This window comes from Benincasa hispida, chromosome 12 (assembly GCF_027475165.1).
Source record: "Benincasa hispida cultivar pf3 chromosome 12, pf3_genome.v1.1, whole genome shotgun sequence".
Taxonomy (NCBI): domain Eukaryota; kingdom Viridiplantae; phylum Streptophyta; class Magnoliopsida; order Cucurbitales; family Cucurbitaceae; genus Benincasa; species Benincasa hispida.
In genome coordinates, this window is record NC_143489.1 from 52034297 (window position 1) to 52047522 (window position 13226).

At 31.9% G+C, this 13226-nt stretch overlaps 1 protein-coding gene across 1 annotated transcript; it reads left to right on the top strand.

Annotated features, from left to right (window-relative positions):
• Positions 1 to 5340: 5340 nt before the first annotated feature.
• On the top strand, positions 5341 to 7738 carry LOC120067081 (adenosylhomocysteinase). The gene is made up of 2 exons (XM_039018475.2): positions 5341 to 6220; positions 6639 to 7738. The coding sequence occupies exons 1-2, from the start codon at positions 5510 to 5512 to the stop codon at positions 7383 to 7385; spliced, it is 1458 nt and encodes a 485-aa protein (XP_038874403.1). The 5' UTR covers positions 5341 to 5509; the 3' UTR covers positions 7386 to 7738.
• The last annotated feature ends 5488 nt before the right edge of the window (positions 7739 to 13226 follow it).

Here is a 13226-nt window from a genome sequence, read left to right on the forward strand (position 1 = left end):
CTAATAAGTCTAGGACATTATTAATTGGAAACCTAAGAGGAGAAGGATTATTAGAGAAGGATCATTGGAAGAGAAGGCAATAGTAATCACAGATGATGAACTAACGTTAGATAAGTTACTTGGTTTGGTGAATCCATCAAGGGGGCGAGGTGGTTGAGTAGGATAATTGTCCAAAATATTTTTTGACAATACCTACACTAAGTTATATGACAATTAATAAATTTATGACCATGTAATGTATAGTAGATGTAAGGAATTGCCTCATAATATTTCACTATTATAAAAGATGAAGAAATAGTTGAATCAACCAAAGTGGGTGCACCAATGCAGTCAATCAAAACTAGGTGAACCAAACTAAGCCCACTAATGCAGTCAATCCAAACTAGGTGAACCAAACTAAGCCAGATCAAAACGAACTGAGTCAATTGGGCTGGGTTGACTAATTGAATCGAATTTCTGAAGTGGACCCAATAAAGAACTTATTTAAATATGCATCCAATCTAAATCTGAACCAAATTTCTAAAACCGCGTGTAGAGAGAAACGTGAAGCTTGAACTAGATGTGGTTGGATGGATCTGAGATTTGGTGGAGATTTGAGCCACACCGGTAAGTTTGAATGACCAATGGATGACAGATTGGGATGGCCAATGACAAATCTAAGTGGCACAGTCAGATCTGAGCGACGATGAGTAGATCTGGTCGACAATAGTGGTTAACTGTAGTGAACAAAATCAGTCAGATTTGATGGCAGTGGTATGGATTTGGTCGATGACTTCAATTGGTTAATGACATGGATTTGATCGATGGCGGACGTGGTCGACGGTGGTTGACGACAAGAGTTAAACCCTAAATATGTATGGCTCTGATACAATGTAAAATTTCTAGTATTTTATTTAAAGTGTATTCAAAGTATAAAATGGGTAAATATACACAAAGTAAAGATATTGAAGATTTTAAATTAGCCTAAATTAAGGAGTATAATATGCTAATTTAAAATTTAAGATATGTATATATGGTAACATCGGAAGTGGTCTTCACTGGAGGTAGTGGCCAGAGGTAGTTGTCGAAGTTTGGCCGTGGGAGGTGGTCGTCAAAGCCTGGTGCCAACGGTCGTTTGTTGCCAGAGATGGACATCAAAGTTGGGCATTGAGGGTGGTTGTTAGAGCATGTTATTGAGGTTGGTCGTCGGTAGTGATTGGAAGGTAGAGTCATTGGAAATATTGGAGAATGGAAGAGAAAAAGTGGGAAAGATGAAGTTCATTGATTAATGTGGAAACTTCATTAGTGAACATTGTTAAAGATTGTGGAATTGAGTTATTTAACGACTTGTGAAGTTGGTGGACCAAACATTGAGTTAAGTCTCAACTCTCATCTCAATTCATCCTAAATCAAGTTAATGCCCCAAATATCCCCTAAGTTTTAAGGCTTTTATCGACTCATTCTTCTCAACGCCAACATCAACAACAACTACTCTTTCCTCCTCTCAAGTCGGTGCGTGCACACATTAGGTTTTCTATTCTTCTTCTTCATTTGACCGTATTAGTGGAAACAAAAATTATATGTTAATTTTTTTCGATTTCAAAATGTCAGTCTTTTGATTGCACAAAGTTGGTTGTTCAAATGGCTTGAAAGTGAACAAGCCAACTGAGAAATTCCGAACCCCATTTTTATACTTTGAGTTTTTCAGTTTGAAAGGAGGGGAAGTTATAGAGGAGGCTATATAGCAGAAGGGTTCACTTCTTTCGATCAATTTTATAGAAACTTTCAATTTTTCTTTTTGTAATGTATTTTGCAACTGAGAATGACAAAACTACTTTGAATGTTCCATTTTTGTTGGTCTTCACTTGCTGTGGAAAATAAGTGAAAGATTTAAAAATATACTGAGAAAACAATCACGATTACTTATGAGATAGTCTTGTGCGATCACACAAGTTAGATGATATATATTAAATTTACCTTCATTCGTTAATCGATAATTTAAGATGATATAAGAGTATATTGATTCAAAAGGTTATGTATTTCCTGCATCGTTGATTCCTCTCTGGTTAATATTCATTTTCATTTATTATTGGATTAATTGGTGGTTTAAAAATACATTTGTAGTTGATGTTCATTTTTCACTTACTATTGGATTAATAGGTGGTTTAAAAACACATTTGTTAGATTTGTTTGAACCTGCGCATTTGTTAATTTTCATGGGTTCTGGTGGGGTCTAATCATTAATTTTTAAAATAATAATTAATATCTATCTTCTAAGAGATACATGAATTGACTAGTTACATTGTTGTGGTTAAAATGATCACGGTCTTTAATTATTATACTTACCTCCATATTGTTAACTAAAATTAGTATGAAGTTTTCTTAATTTCTAGAAGTTGTTCTAAATAAAGTGTTTTCATAAATTTTGAATTCTTTTGGAGAATCGTACGGGATAAGGTGATACGAAAATCATAGTGTATTGAAATTAGAAGTCATTTTAGTATGAAAATCCCAAATTCTCAATCACTAAAACCCCTTAAATCAATATGATTTCATTCCAAAGGATTTGTTAGGCACAAATTGTCTTAAGATCAAAGTTCTTGATACAAAGATAAGATTTCTTGGCCCAAGATCCAAACACTCTACAAAATAAAATGACCGATCTCATTTAAATGTTCTTGGCATGCAACTTAACACATGAATTACAAAATTCAAAAAGCTCTCCTCAATAAACTTGAAAGAAAAACCTCAAAGGCCAAAATTCAATTCATCTTACAACTTATCAAGACAACCTAAAGACTGGACTTTAATAGCCTCTTAATGAAATCCCTAATGCCGCATCATAGTTCATAGTAAAATGACAAAAATACTCATAATTAAAATATCATTAAAAGGATAAAATTAGAAAAATACTAAAATTACGTCAAAATTATTAAATAAAATATAATTAATAATTTGATGTCTTGGACGGATTATATCATGAGATGAAGCGAAGAATATTTTGGAAAACTTTGTCTAGTACTATAATAATACACATTTCTTTTATTCATCGTTTGACATATCATTAGACGATGTATTTTATTTCACGAACCTTATCATTCTTAAATATTTCTTTTATGGTAAATAATGATCCAGGATTATATGAATTTTTTCTTTTACATTTTTACTTTCGCAACACTAGATTTTTTTTTCAAGTAGGTCAAGAATTATGTTTGGGTACATCCTAAATGAATAATTACAAGATATTAAAAATTGACCCATTCAATAACATTGACCTTAATCTACTTGCTTTAAGTCATTGAGGGTTCATTTGGATCCCAAATATTGTTTCATAGGTATGGATATTAAATATCTAAAATTTAAATATTTGTATTTTAAATATGTGGGATAATTAATGTATTGTGTTTGGATTTGCAGAATAATTAATGTTTGTAAATTAAATCAATGTATTTGATTTACCGATTTTGTACATGGAAACTAAAACTAAATAATTATTTAATCAAATATAAGAGAACAAGTAATGTAGTCATAATTAAATTTAATTATTTAATATATTGTTATATTGATCAACTATTTAATTAATTAAAATATCAATAAATAGTAATAATTAATTGATATCAATTTATAAATTAATCAGACTTTATTCATCCCCAGATATAAAAATTTCACAAATATGAAGGGTATTAAAAAACTCATGTCAGATGAGTAAAGTTCCTAGATAATAATATCTAGATTTTAAAAAGTGAAATATTGTGAAACAAACATACATATCAAATATTTATCTGAAAAACCATCAAGTGAAACAAACCGCTCATAACAAAAATAAGTTAATGTCAAGCTAAATGAGTGGTAATAATTAACCAATGGAATATGAAATTAATCGTTTAACAATAGAATCAAATGGAAAGTATCAACTTATATACAAATATGTTGTCATTTTTTTTTCTTCTATTTTTTTTATGTTAGATACAATAATCTAAGACATATTTGAGAATAATTCTGAAATAGTTAAAATTAATTTTGTTATTTTTAAAATTAATTTAAAATTACTTTTAATCATTCAAAATAAATTTTAATAATATAAAAATTACATCATAAAGTGCTAAATTAAACATTAAAATGATTTTGAGTGATTAAATATATATTTTAGAAATTTTAAATATGAAAAAGTGATTATTTCAAAATTACTCACAAATATGCAAATTACATAAATATGCACTTACTTCCTGTCAATTTTTGTTGTGATGAACTAGAAAAAATAATTAAACTCTATTTGATATTTATTTATAGGAAAGTTTACTCCCTTCAATCTCTTGCCTTATCTCATTAGTTAAAATAGCCTAATTTCGTTGTTAAAAGACATTTTTGATAAAAGTAGCTCAATTGAGAAATCTAAAGTTCAGATCTCTCAATCTCACATATTGTTAAAATATATTTCTTTTAGAGTTGGAGGTCTAGATCCACACTATATTTTATTTTCGAATAATTGAATAAATTAATTCAACAAAGTATAAGGTTAAAATTGTCGAGCTCGAGAGAAGGCTTAAAACCCATGGGCAGTCTTAAGCCCAAGGGAAACAAGGGGTTGCAAAAGGGATCGCACACCCCAAAAGGGAAAAAGTTAGATTCTCAAATTTTGGGGTGGCTAGTCAAACTCTAAAGACTATATCAAAAGAGAAATAATTAAGTAGAACTTAGGACTGTCGCTCTGTAATCTCGAAGACCACAAGCATCTTGACATGCCATTGTTACGTAACCTCAAAAAATGTTAGAGAAATGATCTTATAAATAGTCTCATATCGACAACCTCAAGGGAAAGGAAGGAAAGAAACTCCAAGTGAGAAAATCTAACCCTATCTTCTGTGGTTAGCTAACTCTGTACTAATTTACGCATAGTATGTGTTGTGTTGACTTGACACTGTATCGGTATGAGTGCTTTTACACAGTTTGGCTTTAGCAACGCTTGGATTAGAGGAGTGCAGAGACCCATGTGTGAATTTTTTACGCCAATTCAAACATAACATAGAGAATAAAGATATAAATATGCCCTCCAAAAAATCTACGAAATGGTATTTTAACCTACATACATAATATTTTAGATTGTCGCCTTTTATTTTGAACCTTCAAAATGTTAGTACACCTCCCTAAAGTTTAAAACAATAACTATTTAATCCATTAGAATCATAATTCTTCATTGGGTTAAAAGCAAATAAAACTCGTTTCTTTTTCTATTAATTTTCTTGATCACACCTAAATTACCAACCAAGAACATAACTATAAAACAGCAAAATAATTGAAAAACAAACCCGACCCGACCCGGTCCAGACCCGATAAAATCAGAAATCTCAAATCCCTAATCTGAGAATAGAAATCCGAAATCTGGACCGTCGATTTTCCGTTGGAAGCTATTTATAGGGCCTCAGTTCGCTCTATCTTTCGTGCGCTCACATTTCTCTCTTCCTTCTGCGATACTCTTCTTCTCGCAGAACCAGAGAGATTTTTGTGTTCTATCTTCCCCAAATCTCTCACAATGTCTCTCATCGTCGAGAAAACCGCCGGCGGCCGTGAGTACAAGGTCAAGGACATGTCTCAGGCCGACTTCGGCCGCCTCGAGATCGAGCTCGCTGAGGTCGAAATGCCCGGTCTCATGGCCTGCCGTACCGAATTCGGCCCTTCCCAGCCATTCAAAGGAGCTCGCATCACCGGCTCCCTCCACATGACCATCCAGACCGCCGTTCTCATCGAAACCCTCACCGCTCTTGGCGCTGAAGTCCGTTGGTGCTCCTGCAACATTTTCTCCACTCAGGACCACGCCGCCGCCGCGATTGCTCGCGACAGTGCTGCTGTCTTTGCCTGGAAAGGTGAGACTCTTCAGGAGTACTGGTGGTGTACTGAGCGCGCCTTGGATTGGGGCCCTGGTGGTGGTCCGGATCTGATTGTTGATGATGGCGGTGATGCAACTCTGTTGATTCATGAGGGAGTTAAGGCGGAGGAGATTTATGAGAAGACTGGTGCTCTTCCCGATCCTTCTTCTACTGATAATGCTGAGTTTCAGATCGTGTTGACAATTATTAGAGATGGATTGAAATCTGACCCTAAGAGGTATCACAAAATGAAGGACAGATTGGTTGGCGTTTCTGAAGAGACTACTACTGGTGTTAAGAGGCTTTACCAGATGCAGTCCAGTGGAACCTTGTTGTTCCCTGCCATTAATGTTAATGACTCTGTCACTAAGAGCAAGGTACTTCTTCTGCTGCTTTTGTTTTAGATCTGAGTTTCTTTTCTGTTTTTCATTTCTCTGTTGCTGTAGATCTGGTTTCTGTGTTGATTTTCCTGTTCAAATCCCGTCAGATCTGGTAACAATTGGCTCATCCATGCTTTGTATAGTGTAGTGAACTGTAACTCTGTGTGCTCAATGTTTGGGTTAGGTTCTGAATCTTGCATGTTTTTGAACCAAGCTGATAATGGACTTCATTGTTGTTGACCATTGTTCTGTGTTCTTTCTGTCTACTTTCAATTTCAGTTGCCCTTTTTTCGCCGTTGACTGACTGATAATCAAAGATCTTTCATCTGCCAATCGTGCCATTATGTTTTCTGGTCAATTTTGAGCTCGAAACACTAATCTGGTTTTTGTTGGATTTATTTCTGATTGCTTTCAGTTTGACAATTTGTATGGATGCCGTCACTCTCTCCCCGATGGTCTGATGAGAGCTACCGATGTCATGATTGCTGGTAAGGTCGCTGTTGTGTGCGGTTATGGAGATGTTGGAAAGGGTTGTGCTGCTGCCCTCAAGCAAGCTGGAGCTCGTGTGATCGTGACTGAGATCGATCCAATTTGTGCCCTCCAAGCTCTTATGGAAGGCCTTCAAGTCCTCACCCTGGAGGACGTTGTCTCTGAGGCTGATATCTTCGTCACCACCACCGGTAACAAGGATATCATCATGGTTGATCACATGAAGAAGATGAAGAACAATGCCATTGTTTGCAACATTGGTCACTTTGACAACGAGATCGACATGCTCGGTCTCGAGAATTACCCCGGTGTGAAACGAATCACCATCAAGCCTCAAACAGACAGGTGGGTCTTCCCTGAAACAAACGTCGGCATCATCGTGTTGGCCGAGGGGCGACTCATGAACTTAGGATGTGCCACTGGACACCCCAGCTTTGTGATGTCTTGCTCATTCACAAACCAAGTGATTGCACAGCTCGAGCTATGGAATGAGAGGACGTCCGGGAAATATGAAAAGAAGGTCTACGTGTTGCCGAAGCACCTTGACGAGAAGGTGGCCGCCCTTCACCTGGGCAAACTTGGAGCTAAGCTGACGAAGCTGAGCAAGGACCAAGCTGACTACATCAATGTGCCAGTTGAGGGTCCATACAAGCCTGCTCACTACAGGTACTGAGAGGAGAATTGTGGAGGCTTGATTTTCACAACTTAGTGATTTATGGTAGGAAAATTTTAATGGTGTTTTTCCTTTTTTTTCGAAGTGTTTTGGGTTAGTGGTTTGAAGGGGGAAAGGGTCTGAATGTCGAAAAAAGAGCAATGGTATGGGGATGAATAAGGAAGGTTGGATTTGGTTGTGTGGAAAATATTACTTTGTTTTTGTTGCAGTTTATTACTATTTTTTGTTTGCTGAATCTGTGTCATCGTTTTTATCGGTGAGAAACAAAAGAGAAACAAGCAAAAGAAATTGCTGCCTTTATAATTGTTTGTCTTTTTGAAATGTAGTTCAGTGGCTGTCCCATGTTTCATGGATATTTTGTTCATTCTCTCTGATCAATTTAGAGTTTATTTATCTGTTTACGTGTTTTTTTTATAATCACTTTTTTCCCTCTAAAAAACGATTAGTCTGTAAAAAAATATGAAAAGAAAAATTAAAAAAAACCGTATTTATTTCTTTATTCAAATAAATAGGCATTTCGATCGATTTTTTAAATTTTAACATATCTTTTTTTTAATTAATAATCTTGGCTTTGTTGTCCAATTTTTCATAAGCAATTTTCTTACCTCTTACCGATCATCTTGTCGTTTAATCACTACTTTTTTCGATTTTTTAATTATTTTTTTGGCTTTTCCTTTTTTTATCAAGGGAAAAGTATTTATTTGGTCTTAATGTAGATTTAGTTTTTAAGTTTTGAGTTTCGTTTCAATTTAGTCCTGTATTTTAAGTTGTTATAATTTTACCTTTGACATTTGAAACTTGAAACTTGATCTCTAAATTTTGAGATTTACACTCTTGATTTTGATTTTTTATTAAATACTTATTTTTAGTCTTTAGTTAATGTATGTTAAAAAATATAAAAAAATTATAATAACTAAAATTCATTATTTTTCATCACTTTTAAAATTAAGTTTAGAATTTTATTTCATATATTTTTTTTAAAATTAATAAAAAAATGTTGATGTCAATAATTGAAAGTGAGTATTTAATGAAAAATTAATGTAAAAAATGTAAAATCTTGAAATTTAGGGGCTAGATTGAAAGAAAACTTAAATTTCAAGGGTAAAATTATATCATTTTGAAACTTAGGAACTAAATTGAAACCAAACTCAAAACTCAATGATCTTAGGGATCAAATAGAATCTAGATCCAAAATCTAGGGATCAAAAAGGTAATTTTTTTTTCTTAAGTTAGGTTTGCTTCCTTGCCATCTTTTTTAATAAGTTGTTCAACTTTTATTAGAACATACTTCTAGTTTTAGCTGAATTTCAAGAGAATCAAATCAAACATTTTAGAATTGTATAATTAGCAAATTAAACTAATAAAAGAAAAAAGAAAATCAAATAAAATAAATAATAATTAATAATTTACGAATATCATAAATATCCTGAATAACAACAAATTAAATACAACAAATTAAATATTATTGAATCACATTTTGTACATTCTTTAATGGGACATTTTTAAATATAAAATAAATATTTACAAATATTTACACTTTATAAAAAAAAATCCAAAATACAAAAATTTTTTTGAAATTTTTTTGCTATGAACGGTAAATATTTTTGAAAATTTTCTATTTATAAAAATTTTCCTTCTTTTTAATTACATCTTAATTAAACAAAATAAAATTATCAAACATATCTTCAATGAGTAAAACTACCTGCTGCAAATGATCGTACTTCCACATTTCAATGCATTCTTTAAAAACTTCCATTTGAACACTGACTAGAAGTTGGCGGGGCGGGTTATTATAGTCCACCCCATGTTTGGGACACCAAATATAATAGTGGTGTGTACTATTACAATTAAGTAATAATATTTTAAAACCTTCTTTATTACAATATTTACTATTTGTCACTCATCATCTATTTTTCTTTGTTACGATGTTTACTATTTTCTACCTAAATAAAAATAGTTTGCACCTCAAACAAAAACTATTGTAACCCAAACTAAAATAGTTTCCACCACAAATATTAACTATTATAATCCACAGATTATTATAACTTATAAACTATAATAATTATTGACTATAATAACCAACTCAACGCTCTAAACATATTTCCTATAAAATCCATCAACTCAATTTCGTGTGTTGGACTTTCCTTGATTGGACAGGAACGGGAATCTTCCAACTTCTCTACTTTTCATCTTCCATCATGGGTGGAGCCATGTAGAGGTAGGGGTACATGTCCCCCTCTATTTATCCGTCTTTTGTATCTTTAATATAAATTATAAAGTAATATATATTAATATATATAAAAGTTCCCAATGAGTAACAAAAATGGAGTTGGTTTGTTGATGTGTGGTGTTGTTTAGATGGTAACATACATAAGTTTGACTCTTACTAATAACATTTTATTTCTTATTTTTCTTTCTTTCTTTTTTAAATTCATTTTCAATCTCAAGAATATTTGATTAAAAATGTATCGTTTATTTTTCACATAATTTTTATATTCACATTACGCTTTATATGTTTTTGTTTATTTTCATGTTATTTTTACATTCACATTTACTCGTATAGGTTTTTAAAATTAATTTCAAAATTCAAACAAGGAGATTATTTGTTACCATTCGTTTAAGTATACAAACTTGACAAGTAAGTTTTAAAATCTTCTTATACTTTAAGTTTTTATGTCTTTAAATTTATATAATAGAATATGATATTCTTACTATTAGTACTTTTGTAGAGTTAATTCAAAATTAATATAGAGAGATTATATATAAAAAAAATAATAACAACAAAGATTGTAGAGGTATTATCTTCAAAGAAGAAAAATGTTTTAGATTTTGGTCGATCTTATACAGAAATCAATCTAGAAAAACCATTTGCACATCCTGGTCTAAGAACCATTTTTTTATTATAATTATAATATTCGAGATCAAGTATATATAACATATTTACTAAAAAATGTTCTTGTCAGCCTCGAAATCATACTTTTCCACTTAAGAATTTTGGTACAAAGTCAAGACGATTTTATATAGCTTGGTTAAGCGAATATTCTAATTAGTTATAATATAACATTTCAAAGGATTCTGTATTTTATTTATGTTGCTATCTATTTAAATCAGAAGTAAGTTAAGAGTCGAGATTGATTTCAAAACATGAAAACTTGTATAAGACAATTGTAATGTAACAAATTAGTTAATATATGAATCTATACATATATATATATATATATATATTTACATTCACTTATAGATTTTTTATTAGACTTATACATATACGAAGGAGTATATCAACATGCAGCGGAAGTAACAAGGACCAATAAACATTCTAATTATTCAATTTTGGCTATAAAGAAGTATGCTCATACAATAATAAGAGGGTTTCAAGTAATACCTCTGTAGAACCTCTTTAATCTCGAATTGAGCTGCAAATCTTTTCAAATTATTCTTGTGAACCACCTCAAGATCTTTCCTACTATTCTCTTGAAGCTTTAGAGTGAGTTGTGGGACTCAAAATAAACTTGAATGAAGGGAATTTGGAGAAGAACACACTGTTGTATCCATTGGAAGAACACCTTCTTCAACTCGAATTTTTAAGCAAAAATTCAACTGATGCATCCCTCATTTTCACTTCAATCTTTTCTATTTATTGCAGGACTATCATGCAATGGAAAAGCTTGCATGAAGTGCAGCTCATGCTTGGAGAATTGAAGCAAAATTTAAGTGGGTTTAGTGTGAGCTAATTGAAGGTGTTAATGGAAAAATCCATATTTCCATTTTGCATTTTTCCAAACTTTTTCAATTTTACAAAATGATTTCAAAAATCAATTTGATTTCAAAGTTGAAAACATTATTAGTTTTACGAAATTAATTTCAAAAATTAATTTTCTAATAAAATTAATAATAAATAATTAATTAAACAATTTAATTAATTCTAATTAATTTAATATCAAATATTAAATTCATTTTACACAAATTCCACCTTTATGAATTTAATATTTAAATCATATTTAAATATTAATTAAATTCTCCAATTCCGTTTAATTCCAAAATTAAACGTGTAATTATATCTCATATAATTACTAATTCTCTTAATTCTAATTTGAATGTTTCAAATTAACTTATCACACTACTCTAAAGCTAAACTATTTATTTAGTAGGGGGACCTTGTGGACATACAGATCATGGACTCCAATGATCTGAGATTAATTGACTAAACTCTTCACACTGAATTAACCCCATTCGTTAACGAATGGGTCATTCCACTAAAACCCATAGTTGCATTCCTCTCATTGTAGATATATTATGTCCACTCGATATAACCATGATTAGTAAGTTAACCCTTCATAGGTTGTTCTCCTTCACAGGTTGTTCGTAATAACAACTGGGTCAAATGTCTATTTTACCCTCGAGATTTCTTAAGTCCCACTGATCCTCTAATGAACAATTGGTTTGTGATCCGATCAACAAACTGAACCCTTCTCAGGCGAATGAGAGGGTGGGGTCCCTTATTCAAGACTCGGAGTCAGCACTTAAGGGAACAACCTCTCTACTATCGAGTAGGAGTGAATTCTATCTTGCACCCTATGTCCCCAGTTATCTACCCGGTCTTACCCCTGAAATGGAGGTTTATTGAACCGACGCTGTTGAGCCAATCCTCACCTATGCAAATCTAAGGATAATTCCGAATAAACAGGAGTTCATAGTTAGCTCAAGATTAAGGTCAAGTTATTTAGGTCATCGCTTTGAAATATTCACTATTAAACAGTAAACAGTGTTAAGATTGACTAATTTTGTGGTCCGATCTTGTACAAACCCATTGCACAGGACGCCCCCACTCCTTATGTCATAACATGTACGAATTAGAATCACATCGTTTGTAGCACTTTACAACTCTTTGTAACAATTATAGAGTGGGCCGCATCCAATAGTGTTATCAGAATAAACACCCAACCTTATTCATATACTATAGATCATTTTGACCATTTACTCGAACCTGATCCACTTTTATATCTCCACATAAAGTTCAAGTACTCATGTAATAGTCATGGATTTTTTAGTTTATTGGATTTATTTCTAAAACGAATAAGCAATACATATATTCAATAACAACTTATTGAATTTTCAGAATAGGTTTTATCGTTTACAAATCATGAATTTTAGGACATAAAACAAAACAATATGTGCCTTTATATAAAATTCCTGGTTTCGCCTTCTATCAACGAAAAAAAATCCCCAATCAAATGGCCTTTCTCGCAATGTGGTATGCAAATTGTTAAATAAAAAATAGAATAAGGAAACAAAAGATTTTGCCAAGATTTTAGATATTTTACCACATATTCCAAATTGGTTTGTTGTACCCTTAATTTTAATGATTTTAGATTGAAACCTATTTCTAATGGAGGCTTGCATCCTTTGAAACTCATTCATAATTGATGGCCTATTATGAAAATCTATATATTAACTAAGTACACTAAGGAAGATTTTTTTTTTTCAAATAAAAAAAAACACAGAGAATGTGGGGAAAGACGAAGAAACAAATACATTTTATAGTTTATACACAACTAGTTGGGATTAGATCGTAAAAATGGAATATGCAAACGTGAGTGAAAAAAAATACAATGTAACCAAAAAAAAAAAAAAACGATTGATTAGAAAATGTCTATCTAAATTATAATAAATATAAGATAGCTCGAGGGAAAGAACTGTTGGATTTTTGACAAAATATTAAAAGTGCAGTTTGTAAATTGAAGAATGAAGATAGACTCCAAACCTATAAAAAGAGTCCATGCCCTTAGTTTTTAATTGTCCCCGTTAGAAACATTTTAAGTTTGAGTGTGACAATTCTAGTTA

Coding starts and splice junctions, on each gene's coding strand:
- LOC120067081 (XM_039018475.2), top strand. CDS start 5,510: ATGTCTCTCATCGTCGAGAAAACCGCCGGCGGCCGTGAGTACAAGGTC. Junction 6,221..6,638: donor ACTCTGTCACTAAGAGCAAG/GTACTTCTTCTG, acceptor GATTGCTTTCAG/TTTGACAATTTGTATGGATG.